The 17,118-nt window shown below is 40.0% G+C and overlaps 1 protein-coding gene across 3 annotated transcripts in view; it reads right to left on the bottom strand.

The window, feature by feature from the left end:
- insyn2ab (inhibitory synaptic factor 2Ab) overlaps positions 1-17,118 on the bottom strand; it is a 48,460-nt gene that overhangs the window by 5,379 nt on the left and 25,963 nt on the right. For 2 of the 3 annotated variants that reach the window (XM_077581499.1, XM_077581497.1), the window contains 3 exons: positions 16,694-16,765; positions 3,971-4,439; positions 2,134-3,031 (listed from right to left, as the gene is read on the bottom strand). In XM_077581499.1, the coding sequence (XP_077437625.1) occupies positions 4,256-4,439; positions 16,694-16,765 (256 nt within the window). In that variant the 3' untranslated portion in view covers positions 2,134-3,031; positions 3,971-4,255. Of the gene's footprint in view, positions 1-1,856; positions 3,032-3,970; positions 4,440-16,693; positions 16,766-17,118 lie in introns of those variants that run through there. The other variant, XM_077581498.1, reaches the window with a different exon arrangement.

The raw sequence follows: 17,118 nt of genomic DNA on the forward strand, positions 1-17,118 counted from the left end.
CTGCACTCCCAAAAAACGTATTTATACGTTGTTGTTGGTTTTTAAATGTTTTTTTATGCTTGAGCATACAGAAGGCTTTGATGCAGTTTCTGACCTGAAGAGGCAATGGTAGTTATTATAAAAAACGGCCAGCAGGTTGCAGCATAGTATATGAGATCAACCAGGGTCATGTTGCTAAAAAGCTCTTTTAGCCATTGTTTTTAACAGGTTTGTGAAAAATGATGAAACTTAGCTATATTCTAATGGTAATTGCTGCAAAACAGAAACAGATAGAAATATAAAAAAAAATTCCTGATGAAAGAAGAGACTCTAATCTTTCTTTTGGTAGGTGTTTTTGTAGCAATAGAACACAATTTTCTGTGGGCCTTGCAAAATCAGTCAAAATCCAGTAAAACAGCCGGGAGTGAAGGGGATTGCTTCAGTGAAAATGTCTGCGAGTGAATGAGTTAATAACAACATATATTGGTATTTCAGAAATACCAATATGCCCCAATAATGCCCCTTGAACTAAACAGTACCAAAAAAGTATCTCTCGATTTGAAAATGTTCATGAACCCTAGAGTAGTATCTCAGATGGAAAATTCCATTTCATCTAACCAAAGAAACCACTGAATGACTAACACTGTTGGGGAACAAAACAACAACAAAACTACAGCTTTATAAAATTAGCAATAATTGTCCCAAATGAGAAAATTTTTCAACTGCGACGCGTCAATTTGGCCAGACAGAAAATGAGATTTTCTATTTGTTTACAAGCGGGGAAGAGACAGCCAGCGTGGGGAGCTAAACATGCTGAATTATGAACTGTGGAATAAATACATTAGGGAAACGCTGCAGGAATCAAATGACATGAGAAAAAAAGAGAGAGAGAGAGTGAACGCAAGCGGCGTGAAAATAAAACAGGAGCAAATCTGCTGAGCCTCGACAATAATGAAAGAGACGGACGGGCACGCCGCGGGGGGTGCGATAAGGACAGGAGGAAAGATGCGCACCGTGCGGTCACTCACTTTGATGAGTTGGGACCCCCAACCTCTACGCTACTCGTTCGATGGAGGTGTTTTTTTGTTTTTTTTCCCCCGTGACGGGTAATCACATGAAACGAGGACTTGAAAGTGGTGCACCTGAGCACCGGTCATGCTCCAAAGCTCCAAAGGAGGCATGAGAAGGCTGAGGACTGACGATTGAGGCTGTGCCGTTGAAAAGTAGTGAATTGAGATGTAGAAATAGCAGGAGGGGGGAAAAGAACTCCAAAATACACAATTTGACGGGTTACAGCAAGTTGGAAAACTCACATGACTACATTGCAAAGCAAGTACAGAAAACTCCTGCATATTTGCAATTTGCTGAGTCATCAATTCTCAGCTATTACGTGCTCAGGTCAAATTTTATATAAAATTGACAATTTGGCGCCATCATGTACCTTTTCATTGCCAGGGAACTACTGTATGTTCACATGAGATTAGCAGCCTCCTTTGGACAAAAGTAGAGCTTTGATGAAATCTTTTGGCAGGCTGTTGCCAAGGAAATATGTTGAAATGAGTTGAGCATCTTCATGTCAACAAGAGTAGAGCATTTGCTGCCATCTTGTGGCATTTGGATGCCGAGGAATTGGGTTGAAGTGAATTGAAACGCTTCATTTAGACAAAAGTAGTGTTTTTCTGCAATCAGGTGGTATTTTGGTGCCAAGGAATTATAATAAGTGATTTGAGGAGCTTCACTTATCCAAAAGTAGTGCTATACCACTGACTTGTGGCTTTTGTTGTTGTTGTGCCAAATAACTTTGTTGGAGGATTATTTTAGACCAAAGTAGAGTTTTGGCGCAGAGGAACTATGTTGAAATGAGTTGAGGAGCATCATTTAGACAAAAGTAGTGCTTTACTAGAATCTTGTGGTATTTTGGAGCGTCAAAACAGAAACCTGGAGAGAACCACATTATATTCCACTCAGCATCACCCAATGTTTAAGATCTAGCATTTACTAGGGGGCGACATTTTAAGAGAATGTTGCGACGTCCATATGAATAAAGCAAATTCATTATCCTGAGCTGGAGAGTAAAACTACAGGCAAAAAAAAAAAAAGTTTCATGTATAATCTATTACACATTTCGCAAAAAACAAACGGATTTCTACTCACTGCTGCCTCTGGAGGAGAAAAGTGGCATAACAGTACAATACAGCCCGACGCCAACATCGTTGCGCGATCCCCTCGGAAAAGTGTAGCTGCAAGGCAACAATAAAAAAAAAATCTTCACAACATGAAGAAGACCTTTCAAAAACAGCCTTTACTTTCTTTCCTTCCTTCCAAAGCATCACATCATCGGAAAAATACAAATGTTGCATGTGTTGTTAAAAATGTGAGCTCATCCAGAAAATACCATTTAAAAAAATTAAGGAGAGACTCACTCATGCCTTTTTTTTCTGCCAAAATGTCATCATTTTTTTTGCTATAAATATGTAGATTATAATCTAAAGTGTAGACTGTGGCCGTACTGTATTCACGGCAAGTATTTTCTGCATTTTTTTTTTTTTTTTTTTTTTACAACTGTTTCAGTCGTTCGTGTGCGACCATTTTTATAACCCAAAACTTAATAACCTCAACTCTACCTGACGACATCTGAGCCATGAAACTACAAAATTCAAGCAGCTTTCTAGCCTCTCAGTCTAGCCTGCAGAAGATACTTTACGGTGCAGTAAACACAGCCGGTGCGCAACATATTCATACATTCTCAACTCCGTGTACCGTCCATTAAGGGGAGGCGGGAATAAACATGATGTCTAAGGCGATGCTGGTTGGTTATTTGCACAGAGCGTTGACTTAAAAGAAGTTACAGAGGGATGGGAGATGAAAAAAGAGGCGGGCGAGCCCTCGGCCGAGCGGTAAGTACTGTGCCGGATTTCAGTCCTTGACACGTGTTTTTCCTCGAAAAGGGTCAATTGTTGTGCTTTGCCGGAGGTGGTGTCCATTCAATGATTACACCTTCGCCAATGAAAGGCCCCTCACGTGGCGCCTCCTCTTGTTGCCAAGCAGTATGCTGGGAAGATGAAAAAGAAAAATGTTTTGCATTGGAGCGCAAATTAAAAGCTTGCATTTATTTCATTATTTACAGTATTTTGATGATGGTAGCTTACAGCTAAAGAATATTGACGTGGTATCACTTCAATAAATGAAAATATTACATGCGAAACAACCAATAGAGAAATTAGCCTTCCTGTGTGTTTTAATCTATCTATTAAAATGAACTACCGAAATAAATGAATCTTTAAATGCTCACTACAAAATGGCTGCATCAATAATAAGATGACATCATTAATGAAGGAAAAAAAAAAGTACAGATCCATTTAGGTAAATTAGATCATTGTAGAAATGTTTTGAAAATATAAAGTGAACATAATAATGAATAATTTAACGAAAAAAAAATACAGTAAAGTGAACATTATACACTTATTAAGGCCAATTTGTACCTAATTTCTAGTTTAAAGTAATTTTTAAAAAAAAAATTATAAAAAAAAAAATTCTCATATAATAGTCTAACTTCTTGAAATGGGGAATTTGGGGTTTTAATTAGCTGTAAAGTATATAATCATGAAAATATACAAATTTTGACTTAAACTACAAAAATACAGTAAATAAAATTTTCCATGATATTCTTGTTATTTGAGATGCCCATGTAAAGCTTTATTTTAAAGTATCAGATACACATGGAGGCTGTTGACACCAGCCACTGATATGAAATATGAATGGGAAAAAAACTGGCATTGAGTCATCATTCAAAAAATATGACAAGTCCTCCTTGGCAGTAATTGGCGCTCTAAAAGGTCTTTGTTAAAATTTTGTCATTGTGCGAAATGACTTTGTCTGGAATAATTTGATTTTAAATCCAAACAAGTTCGGCCACCATCTCGCAGCTTCATGTGTAATTTTAGCCAAACCAAAGGTATATATTGGCGCAAAAATGTATTCCAAGACTCACCTAGATTTGCAGGTGTTCATCCGTCCTCTCCAGCTAACATGCCAGAAAAAGGTTTGGCAGAGTTTGAAATATATAATGATTATTTTTTTGTTTGTTTTCTCCCCGCTGACTTGACGTGCAGTCTCAGCTCAGAACCCCAAAAAAGGAACGTTTTCTCTACTGTACTGTGTTATCCATCCTCTTGGCTTGATTCCTCCTCCGGAACATTCTTTCATCCATTTTGAGACGAGCACGGGGTATTAGCGCGCCCAATAAAAGGCCGTTTCCAAAGCATTCATGTTGCGTTCAAAGGAACCACAGTTTCCAGCGGGCGTGCTTCTTAGAGTCAGACTTGGATTTGCGCTTGGGAGTGGATGTGAAGACTTCGTTGGAGTAAGGCAGGGCGGGACATTGTTGGCTGTCCTGGGGGCAAAGTCTCTTCATCAGCGGCTGCAGCTTGTCCTCCTGCAGCTTGAAGTCCAACTCCACACTGCAACAGGAGCAGACCGTGAAAGGGATTAGATGAAGAATTTACAGAAACTCTTCTCTGACTGCTTTCGTTGTCACTGTCACAAAAATGTGAATGCTACATTTGGTAGCATATTTCTGGATGTCAGAACAAACTACTACCCTTGACTTGTTTTTTTCAAAAGTAGTAAATTGTTGTGTATATGCCCCACACAGCAAAGAAAGAGCTGGGACAGATGACAGGAAGACACTCAGAAGACTTTTAGCAAGTTAGCATTCCTGACGCGATCACTTGTTGCTAGGTAGAAAATGAGGGCTACATTATGTTTTTCCCTAACTAATTTTTTTGACAAACAGATGTGGCAAATCCAGGTCCAGAAAGAAAAAAAACCCTGCCACAGTTTGGCTTTAGCCCCTTGTGCTAGCTAGCTCCCTAGCAGGTAACCGAGCACCCGGGGAGCTAGCTAGGGAACTTGCTAGCTAGCGGCTGGGGCTAAAGCCAAACTGGCAGTGTTTTTACTTTCTGGACCTAGATTTGCCACCTTTGTTGGCAAAGTGGGGCAGAAGCCTCCACTGCTCAGAAATTTAACTATTGCTAGTTTAAGGTCGTTCCTGAATGCTCACTTGGTGTTGCATTCATAATAAACAGTGTTGTTTCCTTAGCTCTACTTCAGGAGGCCTTGGCAGGAACCATGAGCTTGTTAGCATTCCTGATGTGGTCTCTAGGGCACAATACAGCAGATAAAGGACAGAGAGACACAGTATGAACACACCCAGAAGTAAGTAAATTATAGCTAGTTAGCGTAGGTATAAGACACACTCGCTATATGATGTTTTTTTTGGCTCTACTGACCCAAGACAAAAGAGGATAAGAGTTGGCATGAAAATGCTCAGAAGGAATGGTTTAGTGAATTTTTGCTCGGCATAACTTTGGGCGTAAGACTATGGCATTTCTTGGCTCAAATTAAGGAAAATATTATTATTACTCTGATTTAATAATAAATTTAAAAAAAACTATAGAAGTATATTTTTCACCATACTATCACCATGCTAAAGCTAACCTTTTAGCTCATGTAAAATCTCCACTTCCTTATTATCCAGTACACAGTAAGGCAGAAGTAGTTTTACAGTCTTAATAGGATGTCAGTCGAGATGCGACTTCATTCCGGCAGTTCCAAACTTTCACGACTCGTCTTTTATGCAGCTGTCACATGCATTACTTTGTGTTTTCTGGCTTGTTCTTTATGTTAAGAAGTTGCTGATCCAGATGGAAGATGGGAGGGAAGAACATATCTCTTATGACACACAATCCCTGAAATTCCTCCAGTCGGCATTTTGCATGCATGCAGTCAAAGGGCTTCCCTCTGCCTAGATTATAGTTCCATCATTTTTTTTTTTTTAAAAAGCCTTCGTGATTGTTTGTGCACGGCTTCGCCCGACATCGGACGTCCACATCCGTCCGTCCGTCTAATCCCGGGCTGGTCATTGTGTGATGTTTTTGTAGCGGCACCGGACTTGAACTCTCTGGCCGATTAAATCTGCCTGGCCCGGGAGAAGTGTGCAGCTTAATTCCAACCAAATGCAAGCAGGCAGAGGCCAAGCAGGCCATGATTAACTGCCCAGATTCCAGCGTGGAATAAATCCACCATTAGACCGCGTTTTCTTTTGCCGTATTGCTATTGATTTGTTGGGTTGTGTTAATGTATTTATTCCAGGACTATGCGCTATATATTTCAATACTGTCATAGCAAGAATATGAAATAATGAATCTCGGGCAATTTTCCTGCTAACGTGACAGCTTTCAGCATTACCTGTGAGGGAAAAAAATGAAGCTGCTTTGGGGCTGTAAGGGGCCCCATGCACTCATTTACAATGCTGAACGCAATATTCAAAAGGCTAACTGGATTAAAGAAGACACGCAGCCAAAAGAGATGACATCCGATGCATCAAGGTCAACCTCGTTGGCAGGCAGATACATGCTTGGGCTTTACCCCGGGCCTGATGGGCTAACTACTGTGATGGGCAGCGCAATTAGCCTGCTGACAGATACGCAACTATCACAGTGGCATCATGAATCCTGGGGACTGTCCTCAGCTTGGAGATAAGTGTCACTTAAGAACAAAAGACTAATAGAAACATTATAGATCACTTGGTAGTACTTTTGTGGCCTCGAGCGTTCTACTGTTTTAATATATGATGAACCTCAAAATGTTAATGATAATTATGGAGGGCGTTTATAATTTGTCAGCAATAAGCATACGAGCTTAGTAAGGGTGGGAATCTGTCTCACGATTCGATTCCAATTTTGGGTCTGCGTTTCAATTCCGAATCAATTTTTCGATTCAAAATGATTTGATTGACAATGGTTTCTGCTTCAATTTATAGATGAGCAAAGAATCGTCATGATCTACTCCAGTCCGACTCGCTAATGCTAATTAGCGCACTACTCGCGACACTTTTAACCCTCAAAAGAACGGCTATTCATACAAAACGCTTCAGGAATGTATACAGATAAGCATCTTAACATTACTCACCGGCATATGCGCTTCCTACGCTGCAAAAAAACTCCTTTTATTGGCATAACTTGACTTTTTTGTTTCTACTCTTGAATGCGGCTATTTATTAGAACTCGCGGAATCACACTGCCCCTAAGTGGTCAAATCGGGTACAACATGAACAGCGTTCCCATTAAAAGGCACACACAAACAAGGGCGAGACAGTATAAAATTATTTAAATCAAATCGATTTGGGGACATTTAAAATTGATTCTGAATTGTACTAAATGAGAATCGCGATTCTTACGAGAATCAATTTATTGGCACACCCCTAGTGCTTAGCTTAGCATGCTAGCCAGCTACAATCACGGAGGCTATGGGCTGTCTATTCTGCCTTTCAAGCATCTCCCGTGCGACCCTGAAAAGGATAAGCAGTCTAGAATAATTTTTTCCTTCAACGAACTGATTACATTGTCCATCCCTAATTAAGGACAGTCGGACCATCACTCTGTTTTTCTTTATGTACAGTGTCTTTTACTATCACTGTGTGAACAGGCAGCACATCAGTATGGAGCACCACCAAATAGCCCCAGTAATTATTAAGCAATTCATTACTTGGCTGATCACGGCAGTTAGTGGATACTGTGGACAAATGCCCGGGCAGACAACGCTGTTTACTGCAGGTGCTTTGGGGGGTGGGGGTGGGGGGGGCGCAGGTGTTTGAGCAAACATAGGCACTAACTACAGTAAGAGCACCTTCACACAGCAGCTGGAGCTTTTCTAGGGCACTCAAAAAGGGAGATTAATCATTTGTTTAGCGAGGCGGCAAACTGTTTGTATTACGCTAAACACTTTTTTTTGTGATTGTTTTATTTGTTTTTTTAATCAAAAGATGTCTTCTTTCCTGCTTCAGCGGAATTCATCGTAAAGTCATATCTCCACCGCTGACTTCCCGTTTGGTCATTTCACACTTGAAAGTCCTTCACTTGACAAGATGAGCGGTTCCGTCCCAACAGCGGAGTCGTATGCAGTGGATTAAATCGCCAGAGTGGACGCTATTTCCTCTTATGACGGTTTGAAGCGTGAAAAAAAAAAAAAAAAAAAAAAAACGAAAATTCCCCACAGGTTATGTAAATGCTATGCAGAAAGGCTGCCTTTGTCATGTAAATCGCAAGCCGACGGTGTCTATTACATGCTCTGTGCTTCACAAACACACAGGAAAAAGGCAATCTCATTAATGGGAACAAAACCGGATGCACAAACAATCTTAACAATTGTTCACCAGAACAGCCTCTGCTCCGCCGCCTCAACGTGGGACACCGGAGCTAATGAGCTTCTCGCTCTCATCGCGCGACACAGCGGCCGCATTTCATTTCACTCGACTGTTCTTCAAACTTATTGCAAGTGGACCAAATCCCCAAATGAAATTCGAAAATCTGCAAATAATGGATGCCCTCCTAATTTTTTTTTAGAATAGCCCATAATAATAGTTTAAAATCCCTGAATAATATAATTTTAAAACACAAATAAAAAATGTACAGGAAATGCAAGGAGGTTAGCGTGTATGTCGCCACTTCACAACTGGGATTTTTTTTTCTCTCCTTTCGTCTTCAGTTAATTGTTTTTGACTCAGTGACACATAGACACTTATTTATTTATTTCTATATTTATTTATATATATACACTGCACTGGGAAAAAAATGAGACCACTGTAAAATAATCAGTTTCTTTGATTTTGCTATTTACATGTATATGCTGGAGTAAAAACGATTGACGTTGTTTTATTCCATAAACTACTGAAAAGAAAAATCCCCAATTTCAAACATTTTCATTCAGAGCAATTATTAGCAGGAAAAAAATGGTTTGTTTAGACTTGTTTAGCCTCTTAATTATTAGCCATTAGCGCGACATGCTAACTAGCCAAAGCCAAAAGTGACAATAAACTAAAGCAGATGAAGCTTGTTTTACTTTCACGGTTTCATCAGGTTGGTTAGTGGGCGTGGCACTACGAGGAAAAGTTACACAAAGTAGTCCAGAAATGCAAAATGAAGCCGAGTGACATGACGACCGCGCACTTGTTAGCTTCATTAGCATGTTAGCCGAGTGTCTGTTCCTGTTTCTACACTTAACGTGTCATTAATGTGTCATTCAATCACACAAACACTTCTCAACTTTAAAATTAGTCCCAGTGCTGTTGTACGGTAAAACATTACTCATTGAATGACTCTTGTTCAAACAAACTGCTTTGTCAGAACTCATTGTTGTATAATATGCAGTTAGTAAAGTGAATATTAAGAACACCGGGTGGTTAAAATCTCAACAACTTCAATTTCCACTGAAATTGCTGCGAAGCAGAAATGAGTTTCTGCTCACATCCATTGTATTGACAGAAGCAGCAGACAAATAACAGAAGTGTCTCAATATCAGGCCAGGAAAGTGAAAAATGTGTGTGGAATGACCTTTTGTTTCATTTCTCTGCAAGTTTGATGTAAAAATTACAACATACGGTTATTTCCCTGATTCATCATCCACATGTTGAGCCTCTCTCCCTTCTTTTGTTTTGCCAAATATGCACCCCATTTGTTGCGCTGATTTATGACAGGCATCGGCATACGGGAGGATGGGGGGGGGGGGGTAGTGGAGGTGACGGGGTGCGGGGCGGGTGTCAGGCAGGCGAGAGCCGAGGTCTGGATAAGACCCAGTGACTCTGATTGAGCACCTTAGCTCGGCAGCTGCCGGGTTCCTGATTTTATCGGACATACACTCGAGAAGTTGTAGTGCTCTGAAATTAAAGGTATACATCTCAGGGGATTCTAATCTGTGGTATGGCGGCAACATGCGGTTCCTGCCTGTCAGACTTTGAGCAATAATTGATTTTTTTTTTCCCCCTCCCTGGCCGCCGCCTGCTCTTTTAAATATACGTCAGTCACACCGCGTTCTCTTCACCGGCAGCCGCCTGGTCAGCGGCTTAACTCGCAAGTCGGTTCTACAAGGAGACCCTGCAAAATAGCCGTATGGTTGTAACGGAAGACGCGGCATTTATATATGTGACTTTGCCTTTAAAACAGAAGGCGGTGAAGCAAGAGATTGCGTTGACACTGTAACATAGCATCTAATCCACCCATTTTCAAGCACTTATACTGTTAGGGGTCATAGGAAAGCTGAAGCTGATCACAGTGGATTGTGGACAAAAGGCAGACTGTACAGAAGGTCCCTGGTTTAGGATGATACGTTTCGAGGTATTGTCATGATCCTATTATCCGTCTGTTTGGTGTTTTTTTTTGTTCCAGTTGCCTGGGGGTAGTGTGGATAGACAGATTTTTAAGCGCAGGAGAAAACAGTTGACGGGTTATGTTATGTTTTTGTTCATTATGTGCTAGTATGTATCATTCGTAAGCAGAATTTTTCTTTCCTGTTGTAGTTTTCATCTTGGTCTTGTTATTATTTATATGCTTGTGTGGGTTAGATTTGGTTTCTTTCATTGCTTAAATCGTATTTTACTCTTGACTTGTGTAGTATAGACTCAGTCCTTATTTAGTTTTTAGCGACGTCTATTTTCTGTGACGTCCGTCTAACGTATGCTACCTGTACCTGCACTTCAGAACACTTTGAGAAGATTTGGAAAGGACCCTTAGAAAACGATCATCTCACTCCTGCTTACGCATGAAGACAAATTATAGAGTTTTTAGTCACACCCTAGTCTCAGACTGAGATTTTACAAAGACTGAATTTTGCAGGATCAGTATTTACAAGGCTACAACTAGATTCTATAGGCATTTTCCCCCCTTTATGCTCTTTTGGTAAGTACAAAAAAACAAACAGGCTGGGGTGTTTTGTCTACCATCCACTCGCCTTTCTGGACCATCCATGTTCTTTGAAGCAGACACGTTTTTGCCAGTGTCTCCCCTCCTCTCGTTAGAGTTCATCCATTGGTTGTTTGTTGTGTCACGTCACCGCAAAGGCTGCAAGGCTTGAATTAATATCAACCATGTTTGATATTGTCATAAGGCGAAGACTGGGATAAGACTGACCAAAAACAGCTGAGATACCACCGAGAAACGATCGAGGTGACGGGAGCACTCCAGTAAAACTCTTAAATGTCCTTAAGACTCTCAATTTTGTAGTCTGAGACGGTGAAAATTGTTTGTTTGTACCAGGAAGCCCTTGTACCCTGGGTTGGTCACCAGACAGTGCAGAGAGACAACCATTCACCTTCACGCCTATGAACAGGACTCGATCAGTCCTGTGTACCGCAACGCTATCAGTGTCATCCTGTCATCTGACAAGTTGATACATGGCAACACCAGCGTTTGTCGTCTGGCGTGATGTATAAAATTGTTTTCAACATAACAAGGTGGGAGAAGTAAGTGTCGGTTTGTCAAACTTCACACCTCTTTTCTGCCTTTCTGACATTCCCTCGCACATAAGGTGCTTTCACACTGCATTCCTGGTGAAATCAGAGGTGTAGGGATTTATTCTCCTGTCCCTTTCAAACAGAACGCAGCAAAGCAGGACATTGCGATGTCTGAAGTAGCAGGGATGTGATTTGACCAAAGTGAAATTATCTGAAAATTCAGCCGGGGGTCTGGGGGCCGCTGGCACCCAGCTAGGTCCAGGGCAGTGCCCTGGTGGGCGAAGCCCCCCGGAGCTCATGGGATTTCCGTGTTTTTAAGTACTTTCAATGCACTCACATGACAAAGAAATAGACAAAACAACAGCATAAATTTTCAATGTATATTGAACTATCCCATATAAAATGGCAACATTTTTTAGTTTAGTTTTTATTTTTAACATTTAGTCAACTCAAAATCAGTCACATTCAAAAACATTGGACTGTCTTTGCTTTTAAAAACTATCACTGAGAATATCATCATATCTAACTAATGTGATTACTAAGTTAACACATAAATAATGTTGAAGAGTTCAAATTTCATGAACAAATAATTGTATCATGACCAAATGAAAAGTAACTCATATTAGAGCATACCACAAATGTCTTTGTTATAGCAGAAGATGTTATCTGTTGGAGTCATGTACATACACAATGAACTACAAAAAAAAAAAAAAAAAGATAAAAAAAGCGGAATTCCGCGAATTAGCGGAAAAATCACATCCCTGAGTAGGCGTCCACACAGGCGTCACAACCCAGCGGAATGATATCATCAGATAGCGATGATGTCAGAGAGACCATCATGATAACTGCTTTCAACACAAAGCGGCCTGGACAGTGAGTGGACTTAGTATTCAGCTTACACACTGGCAGTGTTTTACCTACGGATATATCGCAGAAGGCAACAAATGTGCTGGTCCACGTCAACCCCCTCATCTCACTTTGGCCCCTTACAGTAGGATCTCAAACTTTTTGGGTGCAGGGAGATGTTTGAATTGAATACATTACTGTATGTATAAAATTCATTCACTGCCAGTCCGGTTAAAATGGAACTTTGACTTCTATAACCGTCAATGGCAGTGAATGAGTTATTAATAGAGCTGATGTGCACAAACAACATGGCTGGGGAACCATCCAATTGTTTAAATTTTTTTAAGTGAATTTACTGAAAATGCGCAAAATGGAAATGTGACTTATGCCCGTTCCATCTGTTCTTTTCTTTTGTGAATATCGAGAGGGGACTCCGCCGCTGTAGGTGGCGATATATACACTGTAGAGAAGTGATCCACCATTCATTTAAAAGAAGAAGAAGAGGACCAGGAAGTGACCGCGTTGTACGATGCCGTCGTTTGAGTTTTCTTTTGTGATTCTTGATAAACCTTAGTGTTAATATTCACTTCTATAATTAATTCCCAAAAGATTTCTGTTTCGTCGTCACCACAAACATACCTTACTTTATCGTCCGACATTGCTTTGGGACTAACAAACGTACGTGTGACGTAATATCCGGTCAAAACGTGCGACGTGTATCAGGTCTTGCCAGCGGTTATTCGCAAAACATGTTTCCATAGCCAAAATTTGCATTTTCTTTTCTTTTTTTGGATAATCGGTGGATGGAAACCCAACTACAGACAGCATGAGTGTAATCATTTTCAAAGGAACGATCAGAATAGCCAACTAGCAAGACTAACCTCTATGCTTTTCCCCAACCAGATTATTTCCGAAGACCTGTGCAGATGTTTGAAAACAGAAGATTGGCGAGTTGAACGTTTTTGGTAAATTGGCCAATTGGAAGACGAGATGCCAACAACGTGATTCGCGATTAATCGACCTCAATGTTGATACAGAGAGGTATAGTCGACTCCTTGACTCGTCGACTAATTGGTTCAAACCTACTGTCGCGTCAAATACCAATGCATGCCAAATGGAAATGCAATTTTGATATGGTAGGCTACGAGATCCTTTATTGCTAATTGTTTGGCAAACCCCCCAATTGTGGCTCACAGACCCCAGTTTGAGAACTACTGCCTTACAGCAGGCGAATAAAAAGTCTTGGTTAATGTGTAAGGGGCTACTGTCACCGCCCAACCTTTACTGTGGCTCTGATACTACCAACTAAAGCAGAAAATTGCATAGCCCCCCCCCGCCCCCCCATTCCGCTTGGGTGCTTATTATACGGAACAGCAAAGAGTGTAAAAAGGGGCTACTTCTACTGAGCTTTTAGAAGAGCGGGCAACCAGGATATTCGTTGAATCAAGGAAAAAGATGAAAAGCGACCCTTTGCTTCAAATGGGCCCATCAGCATCAGTCAGCCTTGAAAGGTTTGTGCTGAAGAGCACTAAACTGTTTGGAGATTTCAAAGTGTCTCATCATGTTTTGGCAGAGATGGACAGCGTGGCGGCAGATGGCCCAATTTTCCAGCTCTGTTCAATGACTCTTAAAAAAAACAGTTGGACCAGCTGAAATAGGCAACTATTTAATGATACACGCCACATATGAAATGATGATCTCCCACTTGATTAGCATTTGGCTAATGCAGCGCAACTTCATTGTGCTTTTATCGCCACGAGGCATCTTGTGGTTTAGTGGCACTCGACGCCATTTGTTCACTTGGTCAATTAAGTTGCTTCGGAGTTTGCACACTTAGATTCTCCTCATTAGAAATCTTACCCAGTGCTCTAGTAACACACTCACAGAAAAAGCATACGACAGCGGCACAGTTGAACGCGGACGTAAAAACACCCAAAAGGCTCGTCGTATGTACTTTTATTGATGTTTTGTAAAGAGTCTTACGCAGCCAAATGAATTAGGATTTACACAAGTTGTTGTTGCAGGTACAGTTAAACGTTGACTAGGAAAGACAAGATGCTAGGGAACATTAGCTTTGTACATTTTGGTAGCAGTGCCTGATTTGTGTTGAAGGTTGTTGCCTGAAGCATCAACAAAAAGTGGCACCGTTCCAAAACACAACATTGAAACTTCATCATTTGCCACAAAAACATTGTTTTCTTTCGTTTGGTTGCCATTGCAAGCTATTATATTTGGTATAAATTTACATTTATATTCTGGACTCATTAATGTTTACACCGTTGAAAAGACAGCAAGCTAATCATTTTTACATTACCTCAAATGTACTACGGGACATGTTTTTTAATATCAAATTTTGAAATGTGACTTTGCCTTCATCTAATATACATTTTCGATTTTCACCGCTGTAATATTGTCATTTTTCACTTGTAGATTATCTTATTTGGGCTCAAATGGGTTTTGTTTATATGAGATTGTGATTGCGACAAAAAAAAAAAAAACACTGTTGTCCAAGACAAATTTCCCTAAAGGGACATTCGAGTACATTTCGATGCTCTCCCAACAATCAAAGCCTTTTACAATTACCCTAAAATAAGGCTTCTCAAACTTACCTCAAAAAAGTACGTTGCTTTCTAAGCATCACCAAAATGACCAACACAAATAATAACATAGTGTAATAGACTTAAATGGCCATTAAAATGCAAGGCAAATGCAAATTTTAACACACAGCACTTTTTAAATCACTGTCAGTGTATTTTTTACAAAAAAAATGACTTCATTACTTGTAGTCCAAAACTAATGCTGGTGATGCTTGTCATTGTTGGTGATGTCTAGCAGTACTATTCTGTACATTTAAAGAAGCTTTTCTTCCCTTATCTGAATCCATAATAATGAGGGTTATTTCTCATATTTAGGCAACCTTTGCAAATGACCAGAGCACAACTCATTACATTCACAAAATGTCAAACTATAACCCTAACAATAAATGTATTAATACCTGTCTGTCCGTGTTAATTAAATTCCACAATTCTACAGTATGTTGGTGGCTTCCCCGCATAATAAACATAATGATTTTGTCGTCCTCCTGAATGCGATACGAAATACTAAATATTCATCTCTGTAGCTGAGCTGTGATCTTCCTTCTCTCTTTTGTGTTCCAAATAAACCTCAATCTAGGTCAGCGAGAAACGCTGCGTTTGTCGAGGAGGGGGAGAGAGAAAGCAAAAATCTGAGTTGATTCCTGCAACCTTTTCCTCTGTTAAAATATCTTTTCACAGGTATGTACAGTATCCCATCATGTAGCACAAGGCCCAAATAGTTTGATTTTGTGCGTGTTTTGCATCAAATAGAAAATGAAGTAAAAAAAAAAGAAAGAGATTCATATTGACTCGGGACCTTCCTTCCCACACATTTTTCTGATTTCGCTTGGAAGCATTTTTTTGCCACAGAATGCTGACGTACAAGCACGACATAGCAGTGCATCTCTCCAGTCATTGATGATATATTTACAAAGAAGAAATAATAATGTGGTTAAAAATAATATTAATATGGTTAACTTATTTTTTTTTTTACTTATTTTAGTGGTACTTACAACATTGCTTGCACTGCTAACTAATATTTATGATGGCACACGTTGAGGTTCCAGTACGTTTTATTGACCTCTTTATGTTATTTTTGTTCCTTACATGGTGCCCTGATTAAACAGTGAACCTCTGTATACATTCCAGACCCAATTTAGACACTATATTTATAAAAAAAAAAAATTTTTTTTTTTTAAAACACTTCTATAGTTTTACCTTTCCCGCATGTTTTAAACATATCACAACGCATTCTAAACACCTGTGTTTTACTGTTTACTGGGCATTCGATAAAAAGTGAAAAAGAAAATTTGTGGCTCTCCTTTCCCACATGCAGTATGGAAAATGTACTGCAAAAATCTATAAAGAATGATCGCTTGAAAAAAATGTTGTAATAGCAGTGGAATGAAAATGATTATCTATTGATGTGTGGTGTCCCTCAAGGGTCAATCCTTAGACCCTTTTTGTTCAGCCTGTATATGCAACTCTTGGGTCAAATTCTTCAGAACGGCAATGTTATTATTGCTGTGTGGATAACACACAGCTATATTTATCAATATTCCCAAAACAAATGAATAACTAGATGAACCAAAATTTTCTACAATTAAACCAAAACAAAAGTTAGTTAATTGTTTTTGGCAACAGAGAAAAGAGGATTGTTTGCTGTCTCAAGAGGCCTACGTGACATGAGGTTAAGTGTTCCAGCATCAGTATGCTCAATGCCAACACTGGCATGCAAAGCGGAATTCCCTTATTGGCATTACAGTTTCCATCTAATTCCAGCATTTCTGCATGATTACATTGTTGTCGATAACTGAACATTGCAGTTACAGTCCCCAGTATATTGCTTGTATTTCATTTAAATATTGATTCTCCTCTAAAGCATTTGCGTCTCTGCAGCAACATTTGCTGCAAGCATCCTTCGTATACTGAACTGACTCATCAGCGTGCAAAAACAGAACTAAATGCAGAATTAATGACACGCACCTGCGGTGTCGCTACCCACCTGTAAATGATGCATGCGCTGTTTCGACAAGTGTCACAGTTCGCCGTGTCTTGTCCTGTTCGATAGGTGAGCCTGCAGAAGAACAAGAAAAGAAAACGATAAAGAGCGTTAATAGCTGCAGGCTATCGGCCACCAGCCAAATTTGTTCAGGTTGTTTCAATAATCTATGTTGTTTACTCCGATCAGAGGGGGGTTCTGATCCCGCGGTCTGTTCAGATTCCCTTAATCAAGTGTGCAGACTTGCTGATTTTACATAATCAAAATACCTTTCGTGCTCCGTGACATTGTTTGATAATGTTTGGCCTTTCCATCCTCGGCGACAGATGATCTGACACATGCATTGCACGGAATATCCATTAGAGGGTAGTTTCACCCAGCTGGCTTTGCAAGATCGCCCCACTTGAGAAAGGAGAGACACCTTATAC

This window comes from Vanacampus margaritifer, chromosome 12 (assembly GCF_051991255.1).
Source record: "Vanacampus margaritifer isolate UIUO_Vmar chromosome 12, RoL_Vmar_1.0, whole genome shotgun sequence".
In the NCBI taxonomy this organism is placed as follows: Eukaryota; Metazoa; Chordata; class Actinopteri; order Syngnathiformes; family Syngnathidae; genus Vanacampus; species Vanacampus margaritifer.